This window comes from Scyliorhinus torazame, chromosome 11, assembly GCF_047496885.1.
Source record: "Scyliorhinus torazame isolate Kashiwa2021f chromosome 11, sScyTor2.1, whole genome shotgun sequence".
Taxonomy (NCBI): Eukaryota; Metazoa; Chordata; class Chondrichthyes; order Carcharhiniformes; family Scyliorhinidae; genus Scyliorhinus; species Scyliorhinus torazame.
The window spans coordinates 199645469-199668927 of record NC_092717.1 but is presented as its reverse complement, the minus strand read 5'-3'; the positions used below and the strand labels follow the sequence as shown (position 1 = coordinate 199668927).

Here is a 23459-nt window from a genome sequence, read left to right as displayed (position 1 = left end):
TCTTTCGTTCAACAGGCTGCTTGAAGCATTTCTTGACCACAAAACTACCCCTAGGTCAAAACGATGAGTTTTACCTGATTGGTACGCTTTCAGGGATTGGGGGTAGCAGGTTGGTGGTGTCACATTTGCATCCAAATTCACAGGCACCTGATGTCATGTAATAAAAGCCAATTTATAAAAAAAAAAGACCAAGAATATTCAAGTTGCTTGCTCTGCTGCAAATTAATTGACTTTAAAAGATGAAAGATGGCTAATTTCATGACTATTCCACCCTTAACACTAGTAGAGGTCTTTTCCAGTAAAAAGCCGATTACAATTAATTGGAGTGAATATTCTGCTAATCAGTGTGGCATTGATGCTGTGCAAAAGATTGGAGAATTTTAAATGCAAGTGAGTGACACAAACCATTTAGGTCCATATTTAAGCACAATGGAGATCTCTTTCCATGGCAGAAGTGGCCAAATATTAGGGCCTGTCAGGTGGTCTTTAGAATTATTAAAAGGCATGACTGCATTAAAAAATATACAAGCTCATTGGAACAGTCAAGATGACCTGTCAAAAATGTCATGAGGAGCTGTCAAGGCATTTAAAATTCCTGCCCTATAAACATTTTGGAGGGGAGAAATGGTAAGTGGATACTGAGTGATCTTAGTATAGTAGACTGATGGGTGGGGAGGACATTGGCATAAAGTTGGCAAGGGGCAACAAAGGGCCATGGGGGCTGGACATGATGAAGTTGGCTAGCGTGGGGGTTGGATTAGATTTGGGTTTATTGTCACGTGTACTGAGGTACAGTGAAAATTATTGTTCTGCGTACAGTCCAGACAGACCGTTCCATACATGAAAACAAAACATAGGACATACATAAATATACAATGTAAGTACATAGGCACGGGCATTGGGTGAAGCATACGGAGTGTAGTCCTACTCGGTAGAGAAGATGCATTGCCTTCCAGCCCTTCCATCAGGCAGAAGGTACAGACGTCTGAAGACCTGCACATCCAGAGATAGAAACCGCTTCTTCCCCACAGCTACAAGACCCCTCAACGACCCCCCCCCCCCCCCCCGGACTGATCTGTTCCTTGTAAGAACACTATTCACGACGCCCTATGCTGCTCTTGCTCATGTATTTGCGTTGTTTGGCCCCTTGTTCCGCACTGTAACCAATCACTATTTGTCGATGTACCATTTATCAATTTCTCCTGTTGATTATTCATTTTGTCTACTGTGTACGTTCCCTCGGCTGCAGAAAAATACTTTTCACTGTACTTCGGTAGATGTGACAATAAATCAAATCAAATCTGCACGTTCTCCCCGTGTCTCTGTGGGTTTCCTCCGGGTGATCTGGTTTGCTCCCACAAGTCCCCAAAACCACGCTGTTAGATGGATTGAACATTCTGAATTCTCCCTCTGTACCCGACCAGGTGCCGGAATGTGGTGACCAGGGGCTTTTCACAGTAACTTTATTGCAGTGTTAATGTAAGCCTACTTGTGACAATAAATATTATTATTTATTATAGAGCAGGAAACCCAGATCCCTTTGTACATCAACACTTTCTAATTTCTAACCATTTAGAAAATACTCTGTACGTCTGTTCCTTCTACCAAGTGGATTACCCCTAATTTTTCCACATTATATTCCATCTGCCATCTTGCCCATTCACCAAGTCTCCAAATCTTCCTGTAGCCACTTTACATCATCCGTGCCGCCCATAGATCAATGGAGGTTGCCCTGGCTCCCATCCAATCTAAGTTGAAAAAGATCTCTGATACTGAGGGATAGGATCAATTCCCATTTGGAACAAAATGGGCTTATCAGTGATGGGCAACATGGTTTTGTGCAGGGAAGGTCCTGTTTTACCAACTTAATAGAATTCTTTGAGGTAGTGACAAAGTTGATTGATGAGGGAAGGGCTGTAGATGTCATATACATGGACTTCAGTAAGGCGTTTGATAAAGTTTCCCATGGTAGGCTGGTGGAGAAAGCGAAGTCTCATGGGGTCCAGGGTGTACTAGCTAGATGGATAAAGAACTGGCTGGGCAACAGGAGACCGGGAGTAGTAGTGGAAGGGAGTTTCTCAAAATGGAGAACTGTGACCAGTGGTGTTCCACAGGGATCCGTGCTGGGACCACTGTTGTTTGTGATATACATAAATGATCTGGAGGAAGGTATAGGTGGTCTGATTAGCAAGTTTGCAGATGATATTAAGATTGGTGGAGTAGCAGATAGTGAAGGGGACTGTCAGAATACAGCAGAATATAGATAGATTGGAGAGTTGGGCGGAGAAATGGCAGATGGAGTTCAATCCGGGCAAATGCGAGGTGATGCATTTTGGAAGATCCAATTCAAGAGCGAACTATACGGTAAATGAAAAAGCCCTGGGGAAAATTGATGTACAGGGAGATCTGGGTGTTCAGGTCCATTTACCCTGAAGGTGGCTGTGCAGGTCCTAGTGGTCAAGAAGGCATACGGCATGCTTTCCTTCATCGGAAGGGGTATTGAGTACAAGAGTTGGCAGGTCATGTTACAGTTGTATAAGACTTTGGTTCGGCCACATTTGGAATACTGCATACAGTTCTGGTCGGCACATTACCAAAAGGATGTGGATGCTTTGGAGAAGGTGCAGAGGAGGTTCACCAGGATGTTGCCTGGAATGAAGGGCGCTAGCTATGAAGAGAGGTTGAGTAGATTCGGATTATTTTCATTAGAAAGACTGAGGTTATGGGGGGAACCTCATTGAGGTATACAAAATCATGAGCGGTATAGACAGGGTGGATAGCAACAAGCTTTTTCCCCAGAGTGGGGGACTCCATTACTAGGCGTCACGAGTTCAAGGTGAGGGGAAAAGTTTAAGGGAGATAGGCGTGGAAAGTTCTTTACGCAGAGGTTGGTGGGTGCCTGGAACGCATTGCTGGCGGAGGTGGTAGAGGGGGGCACGATAGCGTCATTTAAGATGTATCTAGACCGATACATGAATGGGCAGGGAGCAGAGGGATACAGATCCTTCGAAAATAGGCGACAGTTTTAGATACAGGATCTGGATCGGCGCAGTCTTGGAGGGCCGAAGGGCCTGTTCCTGTGCTGTAATTTTGCTTTTTCTAAAAGAGCATGGTGCCGCAATAAGGACGTGGAGGCAGTGCTTTTGAAGCATGGCAAATAATTGCTTCGCTGGAGGCTGAAATCACCCTGATGGCTGGTGAGATAAGGCATAAGGTATGGAGAACCCCGCTGGGAGACCGAATTTTAGAATTATGGGGTTACCAGAGGGTATGGAAGACCCAACTCCAACAGAGTACTTCTTGAAGATGTTTGGGAAGGATGGTTAGGTAGGGTGGATTCACGTCCCTTCCCGAGCTGGATCAAACCCATCGATCACTCGAGCAGCTATCCGATCCAACGAACCACCACAGGCTGTTACTGTGCATTTCTACAGCTCCCAAGAAAAAGAACGGGGTCATGAAATGAGCTAAGGAGCATCGGGAATATAAGTGGGAAGGTCACGGCATCAGGATTTACCAGGACATTAGAGTGAAGCTGGCAAAGTAGCAGGCAGCATTTAACAAAGCCAAAGCCGCTCTGTACAAGAAGGGAGTTTGGTTTGGGGTGGCACGCCTCCGAGTGACTTAAGAGACGATGTGCGTCAGAGGATGTCGGATGCCTTTGTAAAAACAAATGGGCTCTATTGAGCTGATTGCATTCTTGGTTGTTGGGGTGGCCAAGTGGGTGTGGAAAGTTGTTGGGCAGCACGGTAGCACTTGTGGCTTCACAGCGCCAGGGTCCCAGGTTCGATTCCCTGCTGCGTCACTGTCTGTGCGGAGTCTGCACGTTCTCCCTGTGTCTGCGTGGGTTTCCTCTGGGTACTCCGGTTTCCTCCCACAGTCCAAAGACCAGCAGGTTAGGTGGATTGGCCATGCTGAATTGCCCTTAGTGTCCAAAATAGTTAGGAGGGGTTATTGGGTTAAGGGGATAGGGTTGAAGTGAGGGCTTAAGTGGGTCGGTGCAGACTTGATGGGCCGAATGGCCTCCTTCTGCACTATGTTCTTTGTACGTACATGTTTTGTATTTTTCGGTTCTTAGGTGGGATAAGTGGTGTTTTTGCAGGCAAGGGGCCAGACAAGGTTGCGGAAGGGGTGGATGTGCCTGATTTTTCATTCGGCTTCAATAGTAGGGCCCATGGTGTGGCAATTTTGATCAATAAACTAGTCCCAATTTTGATTGTCAAGATCACGGTGGCCCCAAAGTTGGACCAATCTATCAGGGGTGGCAACGGTGTTGTTCGCTTTTATGGAGCAGGTGGCCCGGCGGGGTGGGCGGCAGGGTAGGTCCATGGTGTTTTTGCATCTGAGGGATAAGGTTGTTTCTATTTTTTTTTGTTTCCACCATGATTTCCACAGTAACTTCATTGCAGTGTTAATGTAAGCCTTCTTGTAATAATAATAAAGATTATTATGTCCATCAAATTAGTCACAGATTGACGTTTTTCTGCTGTGTAGGTCTCTTTTCTCCCCTGGTTGAAGAGGGTGGGGATATTCGGCTATTGTGATTTCAGACCATGCTCCCCACTATTTTTGTGGACTTAGTCCTAGAGTCAGGTCGCTTTAGCACCCGCCATGGAGGTTGGACAAAGTGTTGTTAGTAGATGAACGATTTTACAAACTTGTATTCCACCATTCAGGAATACGTTTAACAAGAATGAATCTATCTCTCCCTCTACGCTATGGTAAGCCCGTAAAGTGATTATTATGTGGGAGATAATCTCCTATAAAGCACATATATGGAAAGGACTGCGAGGGTGGAGTGGCCGAGGGAGGGGACTATCAGTACATGCTTGTCCTGACCCCGGAGTTGATTGCTAGCAGGAAAAAGATGCAGACTCAATTTGAATTATCAACAGGTAAGACAGTGAGTCAGCTGTGGCATTCAAATTTTGAGTACGGTCAGCTCATCAGCTGAGGGGGCAGGCGGCTTCCCAGGAGATTATACCGATTAGGAACTTGAGTGTCAGTTTGGTTTTTGCCCCATTTAAAATCAACATGGCTTTCATAGCATTCTATAGCTATCTTTTATAGATCAGAGCTCCGGAGGAAAGTTCAGGTTATGGCAGAGTTTTTAGATCGGTTGTCCTTCCCATTGGTGAAGGGAGGAGCTGGAATCCCCCTTTTTTGAGCCCTGGGGAGTTTTGAAAGGTATTGGGTTAATGCGGACTGGTAAAGCTCCCGGCCCTGATGGATTCCCCATTGAGTTTTACAAGAAGTTTGTGGGTCAGTTGATTCCTTGTCCCGTGGTTCATTGCCCTTTACACTTACACCGGTATCCCTTTCTCTGATCCTGAAGAAGGACAAAGGACCCTACAGAATGTGGGTCGTATCGACTCATACCACTTGATGCAGATGCTAAATTGTTTGCCAAGGTGTTGGCAATGAGATTGGAGCCCTGTCGCAGAGGAACAGAGGGGCTTCGTTAAGAAGGAGCAGGAGTAGGCCATCTGGCCCTTCGAGCCTGCTCCGACACTCAATGAGATAATTGTGAGCTCAGCTCCACTTTCCGGCCCGAACACCATAACCCTTTATTTCTTTATTCTCCGATCTATCTTTATCTTGAAAACATCTAATGAAGGAGCCTCAACTGCTTCACTGGGCAGGGAATTCCATAGATTCACAACCCTTTGGGTGAAGAAGTTCTTCTTAAACTCAGTCCTAAATCTACTTCCCCTTATTTTGAGGCTATGCCCCATGGGTTAACAATTGACGGCCAATATACGTTGGCTGTTAATTATTGTTCTTTCCTCTCCTCCTGTGCCCGAGCCAGAGGTGATTGTATCCATGGATGCCAATAAGGCGTTTGAAAGGGTGGAATGGGGATATCTTTTCAAGATTCTTGGGAGGTTTGGTGCAAAAGTTCATATCTTGGGTTTGGTTACTGTATTCCCCCCCCCCCCCCCCCCCAAAAAAAAAAACTAACATCCGCACAATGTCTTGAGCTTGCGATATTTTTTAATTTTGTTAACGGGTACGAGGCAGGGATGTCCACTGCCTCCGCTTCTGTTTAAATTAGTGATTGAACCATTGGCCATAGCTTTGAGATCTTCCAATAGGTGAGGGAGGAAAGCATTGGGTGTCCTTGTATGCAGATGATCTGCTTTATATTACGGACCCATTCTCCACTGTTGATGAGATAATGAAGCTAACGAGTTTTTGCACCTTCCCTGGGTATATATTGAATCTGGATAAGAGCAAATACTTTCCAGCCAATACCTCTGAAGGGAGCCAATCTGGGCATATTACTTGCCAGATCTAGCTTTTGTTATCTGGGTGTCCCACGATTGGGACTTGCTTCATAAATTGAATTATGCTCGTTTGCTGAGTGGGGCCAAATCTGACTTGCAAAAGTGGGATCGACTCCCCCTGTCCTTGGTGGGCAGGGTTCAGACTATTAAAATGAATGTCCTCCCGAGGTTTTAATTGTTTTTCGGTGTCGTCCCACGTTTCTCCCTAAATCTGTTTTTGTTGGAGTGAACAAATTGTTGTCCTCTTTATTTGGGTGGGCAGGGCCCCAAGGATTCATAAGGCGTTTCTCCAGAGGAATAGACAGCTTAGCTTTACCCAATTTGTTATTTTATTGTTGGGCTGCCAATATTGAGCAAGTGCTGGGGTGGCTTAGTGATCCGGATTCCATATGGGAACAGATGGAGGTGGGTGCTTGTAAGTGCACTAGTTTGTTCTGCAAGATTCTCTTCGAATCCAGTGGTGGTGTTCATCCTGAGGATCTGGAAACAATTCCGACACAATTTCAAATCTAGTTCCGTGTCATTGCTGGATCCTATCTGTAGTAATCATCTCTTTGTGCCATTGAATATAGACTGGACATTTAGGTCATGGGAGGGGAAGAGCCTAGATATGTTTGGGGACTTGTTCGTGGAAGGATGGTTTGCCAGTTTTGAGGAGCTATCGCATAGGTTTCAACTCCCTGGGACTAATTTGTCTCGTTACTTCCAGATTCATGACTTTATGCAGAAAGCTGTTCCTTCCCTTGACACCGCCGTCCTCCTTGCTGAAGAGAATTTTATCTTTGGCCGGGTCTGGTAGGGGAGTATTTTTTAAATTTGTTCTTGGGATGTGGGCATCATAGGCTGGGCCAGCATTTGTTTCCCATAGAATAACTGTAGTGGGGGTACCTTTTAAGAAATGGGTGTTTATTACTGCAGTGATGTCAGAGTGGGGTGGAGCTGGGCTAGGTCTTGTCAGTTTTTAGTTTCACTTTGCGAAAAGCTTGGGTGTGTCTGTTTTTATTTGGTTTTCTTTCAGTGTTGGAGCTGAAGCCAGACAAAGCAGGTGTACTGTTGTGCTCGCTGCCATGAAAAGACTACCGTACAAAGTCTTACAACACCAGTTTAAAGTTCAACAGGTTTGTTTCGATGTCACTAGCTTTCGGAGCGCTGCTCCTTCCTCGGGTGCAGCCCTGGCCAGCCTTCCTCAGGCTCCTTCTGTCGCGACACGACAGACTTCCTACAGAAACTCAGCACCCATGGACCAGTTGAACCAGGAACATTCCTCGTCACAATGGACGTCTCGGCACTCTACACCAGCATCCCCCATGACGACGGCATTGCTGCAACAGCCTCAGTACTCAACACCGCCAACTGCCAATCCCCAGATGCAATTCTGCAACTCATCCGCTTCATTCCGGATCACAACGTCTTCACCTTCGACAACAAGTTCTTCATCCAGACGCACGGAACAGCCATGGGGACCAAATTCGCACCCCAATACGCCAACATCTTCATGCACAAGTTTGAACAGGACCTACTCACCGCACAGGACCTTCAACCGACGTTATACACCAGATACATCGATGACATTTTTTCCTTTGAACCCACGGCGAAGAATCACTGAAACGACTACATGATGACATTAAGTTCCATCCGACTCACCATGAACTACTCTCCAATCAGTTGCATTCTTGGACACACTCGTCTCCATCAAGGACGATCACCTCAGCACTTCGCTTTACCGCAAACCCACGGATAACCTCGCGATGCTCCACTTCTCCAGCTTCCACCCTAAACACATTAAAGAAGCCATCCCCTATGGACAAGCGCTCTGTATACACAGGATCTGCTCAGACGAGGAGGAGTGTAACAGACATCTACAGACGTTGAAAGATGCCCTCGTACGAACGGGATATGGCACTCGACTCATCGATCGACAGTTCCAACGCGCCACAGCGAATAACCGCACCGACCTCCTCAGAAGACAAACATGGGACACAACCGACAGAATACCCTTCGTCGTCCAGTACTTCCCCGGAGCAGAGAAACTACGTCATCTTCTTCACAGCCTTCAAAACGTCATTGACGATGAACATCTTGCCAAGGTCATCCCCACACCCCCACTCCTTGCGTTCAAACAACCGTGCAACCTCAAACGAACCATTGTTTGCAGCAAACTACCCAGTCTTCAGAACAGTGACCACGACACCACACAACCCTGCCATGGCAATCTCTGCAAGACGTGCCAGATCATCGACCTAGATACCACTATTACACGTGAGAACACCACCCACCAGGTACACGGTACATACTCGTGCAACTTGGCCAACGTTGTCTACCTCATATGCTGCAGGAAAGGATGTCCCGAAGTGTTGTACATTGGCGAGACCATGCAGACGCTGTGACAACGAATGAACGGACATCGCGCAACAATCACCAGGCAGGAATGTTCCCTTCCAGTCGGGGAACACTTCAGCAGTCAAGGGCATTCAGCCTCTGATCTCCGAGTAAGCGTTCTCCAAGGCGGCCTTCAGGACGCGCGACAACGCAGAATCGTCGAGCAGCATCGAAACAAACCTGTTGGACTTTAACCTGGTGTTGTAAGACTTCGTACTGTGCTCACCCCAGTCCAACGCCGGCATCTCCACATCATGAAAAGACTAAATCTTGATCATTTGGAGAATTCAGAATTATAAATGTTCTCAATAGTGAATTTAAACCTGATCTTTGTGTTAAAAGGGTCTTTTGTCTTCTTGTTGTTTGGGAATTTATTAAGGATTACTTAGTGTTGTATTCTTTGGGGGGTTGTATTTGAATTAATGGTTGCTAAGATGTTCAATGTTTCAAAAAGGTTAACTTGAGTTCATAAAATAAACATTGTTTTGTTTTAAAATATACTGCTCCATTTCTGCTGTACTACACCTGAAGAGTGGGCCGTGTGCTCCCCATACCACAATCTAGTAAAAGTTGTGGGTCAGGTGAACTCCATGATACACTTTGGAGTTCTCTAAACCCTGGCGCATAATGCCTTGAACTGAGTGGCCTGCTAGGCCATTTTAAGAGGGGCAGTTAAGAGCTAGGAGTCTAGTCACATGTAAGCCACACCAGGTAAGGACAGCAGATTTCCTTCTTTGAAGGGCATTAGTGAACCAGATGGATTTTAATGACAATTGGCAATGGTTTCATAATCACATTTTAATTCCAGATTTTTTTAAAAATCCAATTCAAATTTTACCATCTGCCATGGTGGGATTCAAACCCAGGACCCCAGAGCATTAACCTTGGTCTCTGGATTACTAGTCTAGGGACGATGCTGCCCCTTCTCCATTTTAGGTATCTGTGGCAGAGTTGGCCCTGTTTGATGAGGTGAAGACAAAAGTGGGAGAGTGCTATTTTGGATGAGGACTTATGGTGTGAGGCTCTTTGCAGAGTAAACTCCACGTCGTGCTCTGCTTGCTTTGATCCAGTTCGAGGTTCGGCAGCACGGCACTGTTGCTTCACAGCGCCAGGGTCCCAGGTTCGATACCTGGCTTGGGTCACTGTCTGTGCGGAGTCTGTACTTTCTCGCCGTGGGTTTGCTCCAGTTTCCTCCCACAATTCCCAAAAGACGTGCTGGTAGGTGAATTGGACATTCTGAATTCTCCGCCGGAGTATAGGGGATTTTAACTGCATTGCACTGTTAATATGAGTATAGGGGGGGGGGGGGGGTGCCGGCCGGCCAATCGTACGTATATGTTCTGGTTGTGTCCCAAGTTGTTAAGCTTTTGGGCCTCCTTCTTTAACGCCATGTCACAGATCCTTCGTGACAAACTGGAGCCTTGTCCGTTGGTGGCCATTTTCAGAGTAACTTGACTCGTCGGTGCTGCAGATGGGAGCAAAGGCGGGCGTCCTTGCCTTTGAATCGTTAATAGTCGGAGGCAAGTCCTGCATGGATGGGGGTCTCCTACTCCATCCAGTGCCTCAGCCTGGTTGGGTGATTTCATGGAATTGTTGCATTTGGAGAAGGTCAAGTACACCATTAGGGAGTTGGTAGAGTGGTTCGACCTGAGATGGCAGTCATTCATTTAGTTTTTAAAAAAAAAAAAGTTAGTCACTGTCAGTTGGGGGTGGGGGTAAAGACTTAATTACCTGCAATTGCTCGCATTCAAAGTATCGTCTTGCATCTTTGACTTTCTCTATATATGTTTCTGGAACCCACCTCTTCATTCACCTGAGGAAGGAGCAGTGCTCCAAAAGCTAGTGATTTGAAACAAACCTATTGGACTTTAACCTGGTGTTGTAAGACTTCTTACTGTGTTTGAACCATGGAACACCTGATGACTGACCATGGACGTCGGGGAACCCCAAGCATTTTCATAATGTCAGAGCCCCTTTTTCTTTGCTGCGAAATAGGTGCGACTAGCACGTCTTTCATCTTTCGGGACTAATAGTTCCTGTTACATGTGAAATACATCATTATGGATCACCTTGCTCTGTTTATTGTCCAGTAAAGTAAGATCTGAACATTTGGCCTTCAACATGTAATCCACTCCTTGATTTGTTGCTATGACATGCGAGTATCTCTGCATATCACCCTGTTTCACACCAATAAGTGTACATTTTACAAAGCACTTTGTAGCAAAAAAATTCAAAATTGCATCTTGTCACTTGAGGTTGATGTAAAAGCTGAAATAAACACTGCTTTGCGTGATGTTTATACGATTGGGAATTATTTCTCTTCCCCCCCCCCCCCCTTGTAGAAGTCATTCAGACTCAAAACGTTAGACCCCTTCTCTCCTCCGATGTAGCCCGACGTATTGAGATTGTCCAGTATTTGTGTTTTTGTTTCACATTCCAGCATCCGTTGTAATTTGCTCTTATCTTTAGAATCAGAATGCTGTATCGTTTGGGAGAATCCGCAGTAATTTGCTTTTATCTTTAGAATCAGAAGGCTGGATCATTTGTGTGAAATAAGTCATTGTGCATTATCTCAGTATTTTGTTATATTTGAGATACATATGTTAAGTGCTTGAAAGAAAAGTTGATTGTGTTTGTTCTTGAGTAGCTGAATTTGTACATCCTTTTCCTCCACACCACCTCCAAATAACTGCAATGAGAATAGCAGTTAAACACTAACCAGTTGTACTGTTTTCTTTTCCAGCATGAAAATAAAGTAACTCCCTAAAATTCAAATTATATGGTGTAATAAGGTTTGCATTTAATTTCACTAGTAGAAGGCTGCCATTGTGCATGATACCAGTTGTTGTGAAGTTGGAACTCCTGTATTTTTCACCAAGATTTCACAAACATGGGGTTGGATTCTCCGATTTGAAGACTTAAGTGCTAACGCCGGCATGGGAACACCCAAAAAAAACGGCGCAAAAGCTGCACCGATCCTCCGTTTGCTGGGGGGCTCGCAGACACACAGCGTAAAGCCCCTGGCATTACCTGCGGATGTGGCCGGAGAATTGCCGGGTCCGTGGCCGCACATGTGCGCAACGGCGGCCTGAAGTGGCTGCGCCATGCAACTTGGCGGCAGCCGTGCACGGATCCAGCCTGCCAAAAACTGCCCCTCTTTGACCAGGCTCGCCACCCCTGGCTCCCACCTGACTGTGGCGGCGCTGGACTCCGTCCCCAGCCGCCACACCGGGTTTCCAAAAAAATAGGATGAGTGTTCCATGCCATTGGGAACTCGGCGCATCGGGGAGGGCCTCCGGTGACGTCTCTGCAAGTATGCCGTTTTCGAGGGGGCGGAGTATAGCAAACCCGACGTCTCCCCAAACGGGGATTCGCCAGCCGATTGCCAAACGCGATTTCTCAGTATTTGGTGATGGAGATAAAACGTAAGCTCTTAGCAGAGCACTGTTTTCAAGTTTTTAAAAAAAAGCTTGCTAATTCTATATAACTAACTTATCATATCCATGGCCATTTTATTTTTGATGGATCAACACTCTTTTATCTGCTCTCTCATTTTAGGCTAAAAAATCTAAATTTGAAGCATGGAAAAGGTCAAATCAAACTTTCTGGTTTTTTGGTTTTCTCTTCTCTCTTTTAACATTAGTTTAAACTTGTGTATTTAATTCAGACACTGTGCTCCATAAATATTTTTAATAAAGTTATCCAAGTAGCAAATCTGGATAATGTCGTTAATTCAGGAGTACCACAAAACATTTTATTTATTTGAATCCGTGTCGGCTCTTCTTTGAAATAGAGGCATGGGACCGTAAAACATCCACCCGAGCAGCCAGATGAGCCTGAAGGTCTCATCTGAAAGGGTGCACGTGTCAGTTTTTTGTACTCCAGTCCTGGAGGCAGGACTTGAATGCAGAGCCTTGTGGCTCAAAAGCAAACCGTAAACAGCTGCAGGATCGATGCTGAGAGGATGTTTCCTCTTGTGGGAGAGTCTAGGACCTGAAGACCTATCAAAGAGTAAGGGGCCGCCCATTTAAGACCGCGATGAGGAAGAATTTCTTTTGAGGGTAGTGAATCTGTAGCATTCTTTACTGCATGGAGCTGAGGAGGCTGGGTTGATAAGTATGTTCAAGACTGAGAGACAGATATCTAATCTGTAACCTGGAAAGTGAAGTTGAGGGTTATAGCCAATCAGCCATTATTTAATTGAATGGCAGATCAGACTCGATGGGCCAAGTGGCCTACTTCTGTTCCTACGTCTTATGGTCTATGTTGGACTGAGTGAGAACATTTGACAAATGTGTACTTGTCCTGCAATGGATTAGCAGGATCTCCAGGGTTCTGAAGTGCCTGCTGTACATAGTCCACACCTCTGAGCATCAGCTGTGAGCTTGCTGCCAGAGCTTCACACTCTCTTGCTCAGGTGACTGTGCTGGCACTATTAAGATGTTGCTAAATCACATCATCTATCTGTGCCCTTGTTGACAGTAGGCTCCCAAGACATGGGAAATTGTCCAAGACTTCATTGTGGATCCATAGAATTTACAGTGCTGAAGGAGGCCATTCAGCCCATCAAGTCTGCACCGGCTCTTGGAAAGAGCACCCTACCCAAGTCCACACCTCCACCCTAGCCCCATAACCTAGTAACCCCACCCAACACTTGAGGGCAATTTATCATGGCCAATCCACCTAACCTGCACATCTTTGGACTGTGGGAGGAAATCGGAGCACCCGGAGGAAACCCACGCAGACACTGGGAGAATGTGCAGACTTCCGCACAGACAGTGACCCAAGCCGGGAATCGAACCTGGGACCCTGGAGCTGTGAAGCAATTGTGCTAACCACTATGCTACCGTGCTGCCCCTGTGGATTTTGATAACCCGCTGTGTGGCATGGACAGGTTTGGTCGATGACCTGATGTTTTAGATCATTGGTTTTTACAGTGCCGAAGGAGGCCATTTGGCCCATCTAGTCTGCACTGGCCCTTGGAAAGAGCACCCTACTTAAGCCCACGCCTGCACCCATCCCCGTACCCCAATAACCCCACCTAAACTTTCGGACACTAGGGGGCAATTTAGCAGAGCCGATCCACGTAACCTGCACGTCGTTGGACTGTGGGAGGAAACTGCAGCACCCGGAGGAAACCCACGCAGACATGGGGAGAACCTGCAAACTCCACACAGACAGGACCCTGGAGCTGTAAAGTAGCAGTGCTAACCACTGTGCCACCCTAGATATTAGTGTAAGGCCCATGCTTTTGTACGCCTTGATGAAGGTGTTGATGACTTTGAATCGGCCTCTGTGTGCGCTGATGCAAGCCTCCTCTGCGTACTGTAGTTCAATGTCTGAGGATGGGACCACCTTGGGTCTGGCCTGCAGGCGGCAGAGGATGAACCGATTTCTTATTTCTGTAAATTAGCTCCTCTCCAGCAACAAACTTGCTAAGGTGTGATGGAGCCTTGCTAAGGTGTGATGGAGCATTGCAGTAAGGAAGATAAAGAAGAGAGTCTGTGCAATGACAGCCTTACCTGACCCAGTCTGAAAGTGAATTAGGTCTATGGTGGATCTGGTGGGGAGGAATATGGCTTGCATGTTATGATGTGGAGATGCCGGCGTTGGACTGGGGTGAGCACAGTACGAAGTCTTACAACACCAGGTTAAAGTCCAACAGGTTTGTTTCGATATCACTAGCTTTCAGAGCGCTGCTCCTTCCTCAGGTGAATGAAGAGGTATGTTCCAGAAACATATGTAGACAAATTCAAAGATGCCAAACAATGCTTGGAATGTGAGCATTAGCAGGTGATTAAATCTTTACAGATCCAGAGATGGGGTAACCCCAGGTTAAAGAGGTGTGAATTGTATCAAGCCAGGACAGTTGGTAGGATATCGCAGGCCAGATGGTGGGGATGAATGTAATGCGACATGAATCCCAGGTCCCGGTGAGGCCGCACTCATGTGTGCGGAACTTGGCTATAAGTTTCTGCTCGTCGATTCTGCGTTGTCGCGCGTCCTGAAGGCCGCCTTGGAGAACGCTTACCCGGAGATCAGAGGCTGAGCCAATTGTGTTAAAATGGAAAGTCAGTGTGAGGTATTATGCTGTGGATAGTAGTATTTCTTCTGTTGGCACAACTGGTTTTAGATGTTTATTTTTGCTGTCCAAACAGGTCTTTTTATTGCATCCAATTTTCTTTCCTTACTCTATTAGCAGAAGTCCTCCGATCCTAGGGCATGACCTAATGCCCTCGTCGTGTCCGACTCCTGACGCGGCTGTTAAATTTCGCAAGACCTTTCGCGAGATTTGCGATGTCGTGAATGCCTTGCGAGGTTTAAGGCATCATAGTCTGGATCTCGCTCTCGCTGTCATTTAACTATGTCTACGTCGGATTCTCCCGAAGCCCGGGAACTAACGTCTGGAAGAGCTCACCATGACTCCATTTAGCACAGGTCCACACGAACGTGGATTAGGTATAATGGCACCGGGGGGGGGGGGGCGCGTCTCCCTGGCCATTGAAGGATCCCAGAGACTGGGCTCTGGTGGGGTGGTAGACTGACACTGCTGCTGCCTGGGTGTCCGGGATCAGGCCATGGGGTGCTCTGCCCACGAGTGGGCGACCCCCCCCCCCCCCCCCTCTGGTAGGTTTGGGGGTGGTGGGGAGGAAGGAGTGTGGATTCGGATGCCGCCGAGGAGGAGTAGAGGGGCTAGCATTTAAAAATGGCGTCCCGATCCGCGTGTCATCTTCCTGCAATGTCAGCTTGTCAGTGCGAGGCAAGTGTGGCCTTGGTGGGGCGTTCCTGACTGAGGCCTAAGGTCCCGTCCGAGAAATACACCGCTATACGTGCCCAAAACAGGACTCTGCTTTTGCACGTTAAATCGCCCCGAACCTTTTCCAGCCATTTTTTAAAACAAAATCTCACCGGAGGTTCAATTTATAAAAAAGAAAGTCTGGCATTGTGCAGCTTTTTCGGCTCTACAGATCCTGGACTAATGTAAAAATCAAAGCAGTGTCCAGTAGAAGTGTTATTGAGCTCCTGCTATTACAACCTAGTCAATTGTCATTAGACTTAACATCCTTATGTCCATTTATCTTCCCTTACACCCAACCACACCTTCCTTGCCCAAGCCGTTCACTGCAGATGTGTACTCTCTGCTTACAGCTGTAAATTTGAATCAAATGAACTGAAGTTTACCTTCCAGCATTTTGCTAGTACCTCCACTGTTTTCATATTTCAGTAAATTATTCCATAACACAAAATAAATGTATTGCTTATGGCAGTATATGAAGGAGAAAAATAATCTACTTTCCCTATTCCATCTTTTTTATTTGTATTTTGTAATCGAGTAGTCCATCTGCTAAGTGTCTCTTGGTTTTCGCAAAGTAAAATAAATGGAGGAATTTTCTGTATTTCCCAACTTAAGCAGTGGTTCACGGGAACCAATAGTCTGCTAGACCAAAATACAAGTCACTGATGCACACGGCCATATAATAAAACAGGCCAGACAGAACACTTGCTCACCACTCTAATTGTGTGTGTGTGTGTTGCAGTGTGTTTTTAATTCAATACATTTACACTAGTAATTTTCTTGGCTACCGAAAGGGAATTTAATCAAGAATAGAAATGTATTTTCTTATTCTTAATTTGGTAATTGTCATTCTTGCGGTAATCCTCTTTGTGATATTCATTTTGTTTATCATAGTTACCCTACAAAGTGTGCATTATGTCTCTCCGCGACATTCAACTTTCTGAAGTCCGACAGCTACTAGCGGACAATTCGGGATTCACTGAGGTAAGCAAATAATTGAGTGGTTTGATGTAGTTCATTTTGAGTATAATAATCTTATTGTCACAGATAGGCTTACATTAACACTGCAATGAAGTTACTGTGAAAAGCCCCTAGTCGACACACTCCGCCATTTGTTCGGGTACACCGAGGGAGAATTCAGAACAGCACGAATTTTGGGACTTGTGGGAGGAAAACTGAGCACCCAGAGGAAACCCGCACAGACACTGGTACAAAACTCCCCACAGACGGTGACCCAACCGGGGAATCGACCCTGGCGCTATGAAGCAACCGTGCTAACCACTGTGCTACCGTGCCACCCTTAGGTGAAGTATTTAGGCATAATGGTAATGATACTGGACTAATAATCTAGAGGCCCAGGCTAATGCTCTGGTTCAAATTCCAACATGGCAACTGGGGGAATTAAATTCAATTAACACATCTGAATTATAAGAGCTAATCTTAGTAAACAAAAGTTTACTAATCTCAGCAAACCCAAAGTTGTTATAAAAAATTTAAAAAAATACTTGTATGGTTCACTATTCCTTTTGGGGCAATAAATTTGCCATTCTTGCCTGGTGTGGCCTATGAGTGATTGCAGATCCACATACAATTTAGTTGAATCTTAACTGGCCTAGCATGCCACTCATTTCAAGGGCAGTTAGGGATGGGCAACAAATACTGCCCGTCAGTAATGCACACATTTTATGAACAAATAAAGAAGAAAATAAAACTGCTTTGCTTGTATTTGATTGAAACTATAATTTTTTAAAAATGTGGTGTGCAAGTGAATTTCTCCTGTTCTGAAGCTAATTAACGATTTAGACACTGACTATTCTTTTACACAGAAATAATTGACCGCACAGAAACAAGCTCTTAATGCTCAACATGAGCCCACTCCCACCCCTCTTTTTGTTTAATCCAATTAGGATATCCTTGTGTTTCTTTCTGCCTCTGTTTATCTAGGCTTCACCATAATGAAAAATTATGATGTGACTTAACTACTACTTGAGGTAGTGAGTTCCATATTTTTGGGTAAAGACATTTTTCCTGAATTGTAGTTGTGGCCTTTTTTTCTTTTGGCCCTCCACTAGTGGAAGCATCTGACTACCTGATCAAATCAGTTCATAACAAAAGAACCTCCTTCAACCTTTATTTTCTAGAGAAAAGCAACCCAGCTTATTCAATCTTTCCTGATAATTATGTCCTCCGTCTGGTTTTACACGCTCTCCAATGCCTCTATCTTTTCCATAATATGAACTCTGCACAGTATTCCTTGTGACCGAACAGAGGTTTGATAACGAGATTAATTTCTCTGCTTTTCAGTTCTTTTGGAATGAACCAGGACAAAAGCTGGGGGAAGTAAATCCTAGTTTAGCCTCTTAGCAAATGGCATATGCGATGCATTTTCTGTCTTTCCCTCAACCTACGGAACTTAGTCCTTTTTTGCTGCATCTTCAAATGAAGCCTGTGGTGTGAGGTAATCTGGTTTTGAACTGAGGAAAGTAATGTTAGGACCCGAAAAGTCCCCACGTTTATTTCAGAAATAAAAATAGAGACTACTATGATGAATTTGGTGCAGAGGCCATGCCAGGTACCATAACGAAGCTTAAATGCTTGTCTAATTATGATAGTTTGAGAAAAACGCTATCCATAGATGTCTGCAAATCTTTCATCTCAAGCTTGATTAGCTTTTAAAACTGAGATATTTTGCACACCATACAAAATAGAATACTGCAAATGTAGATTTGAAATGACATGTGCTTCCACTTCTGAAGAAGTCGGACCTGCAAAATAGACCCATTCAAACAACGTGGATACCACAACAGCAACTTAAATAGAACTTTTATGGATTGTAAAATTTTCAGTCTCACTGTTGCTTAGGACAGTCAAAAGATGGCATTTTGATTTTTTTTTTTTTTTTTTGTCTAGATGATTCATGTTTTCTCAGTTTTGGAATCTGATGCCATCCCTTGATATATGTGGCCCTTGCCTTGCTCCCGAGAAGTTTCATGAGAGTCTCTAAATAACATAGAACATTACAGCGCAGTACAGGCCCTTCGGCCCTCGATGTTGCGCCGACCTGTGAAACCACTCTAAAGCCCATCTACACTATTCCCTTATCGTCCATATGTCTATCCAATGACCATTTGAATGCCCTTTGTGTTGGCGAGTCCACTACTGTTGCAGGCAGGGCATTCCACGCCCGTACTACTCTGAGTAAGGAACCTACCTCTGACATCTGTCCTATATCTATCTCCCCTCATTTTCAAGATATGTCCCCTCGTGCTAGCCATCACCATCCGAGGAAAAAGGCTCTCCCTGTCCACCCTATCCAATCCTCTGATCATCTTGTATGCCTCTATTAAGTCACCTCTTAAACCTTCTCTCTAACGAAAACAGCCTCAAGTCCCTCAGCCTTTCCTCATAAGATCTTCCCTCCATACCAGGCAACATTCTGGTAAACCTCCTCTGTACCCTTTCCAATGCTTCCACATCCTTCCTATAATGTGGCGACCAGAATTGCACGCAATACTCCAAATGCGGCCGCACCAGAGTTTTGTACAGCTGCAACATGACCTCATGGCTCCGAAACTCGATCCCTCTACCAATAAAAGCTAACACACTGTACGTCTTCTTAACAACCCTCCCAACCTGAGTGGCAACTTTCAGGGATCTATGTACATGGACACCAAGATCTCTGCTCATCCACACTGCCAAGAATCTTGCCATTAGCCCAGTACTCTGTCTTCCTGTTATTTCTTCCAAACTGAATCACCTCACACTTTTCTGCATTTGCCACCTCTCAGCCCAGCGCTGCAGCTTACCTATGTCCCTCTGTAACTTGTAACATCCTTCCGCACTGTCCACCACTCCACCGACTTTAGTGTCATCTGCAAATTTATTCACCCATCCTTCTACGCCCTCCAGGTCATTTATGAAAATGACAAACCGCAGTGGCCCCAAAACAGATCCTTGTGGTACACCACTAGTAACTGGACTCCAGTCTGAACACTTCCCATCAACCACCACCCTTTGTCTTCTTCCAGCTAGCCAATTTCTGATCCAAACTGCTAAATCTCCCTGAATCCCATGCTTCCGTATTTTCTGCAGTAGCCTACCATGGGGAACCTTATCAAACGCTTTACTGAAATCCATATACACCACATCAACTGCTTTACCCTCATCCACCTGTTTGGTCACATTCTCAAAGAACTCTAAGGTTTGTGAGGCACGACCTACCCTTCACGAAACCGTGTTGACTATGATTAATCAAATTATTCCTTTCCAGATGATTATACATCCTATCTCTTATAAACCTTTCCAAGATTTTGCCCACAACAGAAGTAAGGCTCACTGGTCTATAGTTACTGGGGTTGTCTCTACTCCCCTTCTTGAACAAGGGGACAACATTTGCTATCCTTCAGTCTTCTGGCACTATTCCTGTTGACAAAGATGACCGAAAGATCAAAGCCAAAGGCTCAGCAATCTCCTCCCTAGCTTCCCAGAGAATCCTAGGATAAATCCCATCCGGCCCAGGGGACTTATCTATTTTCACACTTTCCAGAATTGCTAACACCTCCTTATGAACCTCAAGTCCTTCTAGTCTAGTAGCCTGAATCTCTGTATTCTCCTCGACAACATTGTCTTTTTCCTGTGTGAATACTGACGCAAAATATTCATTTAGCACCTCTCCTATCTCCTCGGACTCCAAGCACAACTTCCCACTACTGTCCTTGACTGGCCCTACTCTTACCCTAGTCATTCTTTTATTCCTGACATATCAATAGAAAGCTTTAGGGTTATCCTTTATCCTACCTGCCAAAGACTTCTCATGTCCTCTCCTGGCTCTTCTTAGCTCTCTCTTTAGGTCCTTCTTAGCTAACTTGTAACTCTCGAGCACCCTTACTGAACCTTCATGTCTCATCTTTGCATAAGCCTCCTTCTTCCTCTTGACAAGTGTTTTGACTGCCTTAGTAAACCACGGTTCCCTTGCTCGACCACTTCCTCCTTGCCTGACAGGTACATACTTATCAAGGACACGCAGTAGCTGTTCCTTGAACAAGCTCCACATTTCCATTGTGCCCATCCCCTGCAGTTTTCCTCTCCATCTGATGCAGCCTAAGTCTTGCCTCATCGCATCATAGTTGCCTTTCCCCCAGATATAACTCTTGCCCTGCGGTATATACCTATCCCTTTCCATCACTAAAGTAAACTTAATCGAATTGTGGTCACGATCACCAAAGTGCTCACCTACCTCCAAATCTAACACCTGTCCTGGTTCATTACCCGGTACCAAATCCAATACGGCCTCGCCTCTCGTTGGCCTATCTACATACTGTATCAGGAAACCCTCCTGCACACATTGGACAAAAATGGACCCATCTAAAGTACTCTAATTATAGCGTTTCCAGTCAATATTTGGAAAGTTAAAGTCCCCCATAACAACTACCCTGTTGCTTTCGCTCCTATCCAGAATCATCTTTGCAATCCTTTCCTCAGCATCTCTGTCCTCTGCATCTCTGGAACTTTTTAGAGGCCTATAGAAAACCCCTAACAGGGTGACCTCTCCTTTCCTGTTTCTAACCTCAGCCCATACTACCTCAATTGACGAGTCCTCATTTAAACGTCCTTTCTGCCACCGTAATACTGTCCTTGACTAACAATGCCACCCCTCCCCCTCTTTTACCACCTTCCCTGAGCTTACTGAAATATCTAAAACCCGGCACCTGCAACAACCATTCCTGTCCCTGCTCTATCCATGTCTCCGAAATGGCCACAACATCGAAGTCCCAGGTACCAACCCATGCCGCAGGTTCACCCACCTTATTCCGGATGCTCCTGGCATTGAAGAAGACACACTTTAAACCACCTTCCTGCCTGCCGGTACACTCCTGCAACTTTAAAACCTTACTCAAGACCTCACTACTCTCAACCTCCTGTATACTGGAGCTACAATTCCGGTTCTCACGCCCCTGCTGAACTAGTTTAAACCCTCCTGAAGACCATTAGCAAATTTCCCCCCCCAGGATATTGGTACCCCTCTGGTCCAGGTGTAGACCATCCCGTTTGTAGAGGTCCCACCGATCCCAGAATGAGCCCCAATTATCCAAAAATCTGAAACCCTCCTGCACCATCCCTGTAGCCACGTGTTCAACTCCTCCCTCTCTCTATTCCTCGTCTCGCCAGCACGTGGCATGGGTAACAACCCAGAGATAATAAGTCTGTTTGTCCTAGATCTAAGTTTCCACCCTAGCTCCCTGAATTCCTGCCTTACATCCCTATCCCTTTTCCTACCTATGTCGTTGGTACCTATGTAGACCACGACTTGGGGCTGCTCCCCCTCCCCCTTAAGGATCCCGAAAACATGATCCGAGACATCACCTGGGAGGCAACACACCAACCGCGAGTCTCTCGTTCCCACAGTATCTCCTATCTATCCCCCTAACTATGGAGTCTCCAATGACTAATGCTCTACTCCTCCTTCCCCCCCCCCCCCCCTTCCCTTCTGAGCAACAGGGACAGACTCTGTGCCAGAGACCTGCACCCCATGGCTTACCCCTGATAAGTCGTCGTCCCCCAAAGCAGTATACTTGTTACTAAGGGGAACGACCACAGGGGATCCCTGTACTGACTGCTTCCTCCCAGCTCCTCTCTCTGTCACCCATCTATCTTTATTCTTCAGAGTAACTACATCTCTGAAGCTTCTATCTATGACCACCTCTGCCTCCCGAATGATCCGAAGTTCATCCAGCTTCAGTTCCCTAACTCTCAGGAGCTGGGTGCACTTTCCACCGATTAAATCAGCAGGGACACTGTCGGCGTCCCTCACCTCAAATATTCTGCAGGAGGAACATTGCACTACCTTCCCTGCCATCCCCTCTAGATAAAAAAAAAGAAAGAAAGAGCTTAACTGTTATTCACTCCCCTTCTAAGCAAGCACTCACTCAGCAACCTCTGCGCCCTGCACGATAACACCTGGGGGAAAATAAAAGACAAACTACTTACCAGTCACCAGTCAATCCCTTACCTGCAGGCTGTGGCGTCACTTCTTTCTACTTCTACCTGACCTCGAGCCTTCGTCTTGATCTTTACAGTGGTTGTTTCTTTTTGGTTAGAGGAGGGGGTAGGGAGGGAAACACTGAAGACGTGTTTCGGGTTTAAGTGTCACTTGACAACAGCTCCTCCACAAATCACCTTCAAGTTAGGGTGACCACAACGGAGGTATGCAAATTTCCCTTGCAACAGCCAATCAGCAGCTCCGCTCTACTGCCCTCTGCTGGATGCTTGTCTTCACTCGAACAGCTAGGGTCTCTAGCTCAGGTACACCTTCAAGTCAGGGTGACCACAGCGGAGGTATGCAAATTTCCCTTGCAACAACCAATCAGCAGCTCCGCTCTACTGCCCTCTGCTGGATGCAGAAACTTCATTTTGATCTTCCCAGGTGGGATGTTCCTGGCAAAATAGAGTGTTCCTGAGACTAGGAACACTGGTGTGGGGAATAATAGAAAACATTTTAAAATAGTAATTGGACATTATTGTGTTGTGATATTTATTGCTCTCTAATGGTACACTTATGCAGGTAGCTGGTTAGAAACTAACCTAGTGAAACAGAAAATAGCCCGTGGCAATTTTACCATAATGCCAATTCACCACCTGTCTGCAATGGGCAGCAAATAGCTAGCAGCCTGCCTGCATTACAGTAAGCAGCAAAGGGCACCTGCTGGCACTTTGGTAAGCATGAGAAAGGAGGTTTGGGTAGAGAAGGAAATGACTGGGCATCCAGAGCCTGGGAGGCGTAAACATTTCTGGCTCCACAAAACAAAAGTGTAATATTTGCCTCTTGTGGCCGCTTCCTCTTCCTAGCAGGACTTGCCTTCACTTGGCAAATCATCCACAGCAACTACATCAATGAGGTAAATTGCAGCTGGGACCTAATGACATTATTAAATCTTGATATGCTGATTGGAAAAAAATAGACTACTGCCTTTAGTGGGTAACTTTGATGAAGCCGGAGA

The 23459-nt window shown here is 45.7% G+C and overlaps 1 protein-coding gene across 8 annotated transcripts in view; it reads left to right on the top strand.

Moving 5' to 3' along the window:
- The window catches only part of LOC140385759 (protein NDRG1-like), a 120524-nt gene that overhangs the window by 13399 nt on the left and 83666 nt on the right, over nt 1-23459 (top strand). For all 8 annotated transcript variants that reach the window (XM_072468240.1, XM_072468244.1, XM_072468243.1 and 5 more), the window contains one exon: nt 16357-16446. In XM_072468240.1, the coding sequence (XP_072324341.1) occupies nt 16378-16446 (69 nt within the window). In that variant the 5' untranslated portion in view covers nt 16357-16377. The remainder of the gene's footprint in view (nt 1-16356; nt 16447-23459) is intronic.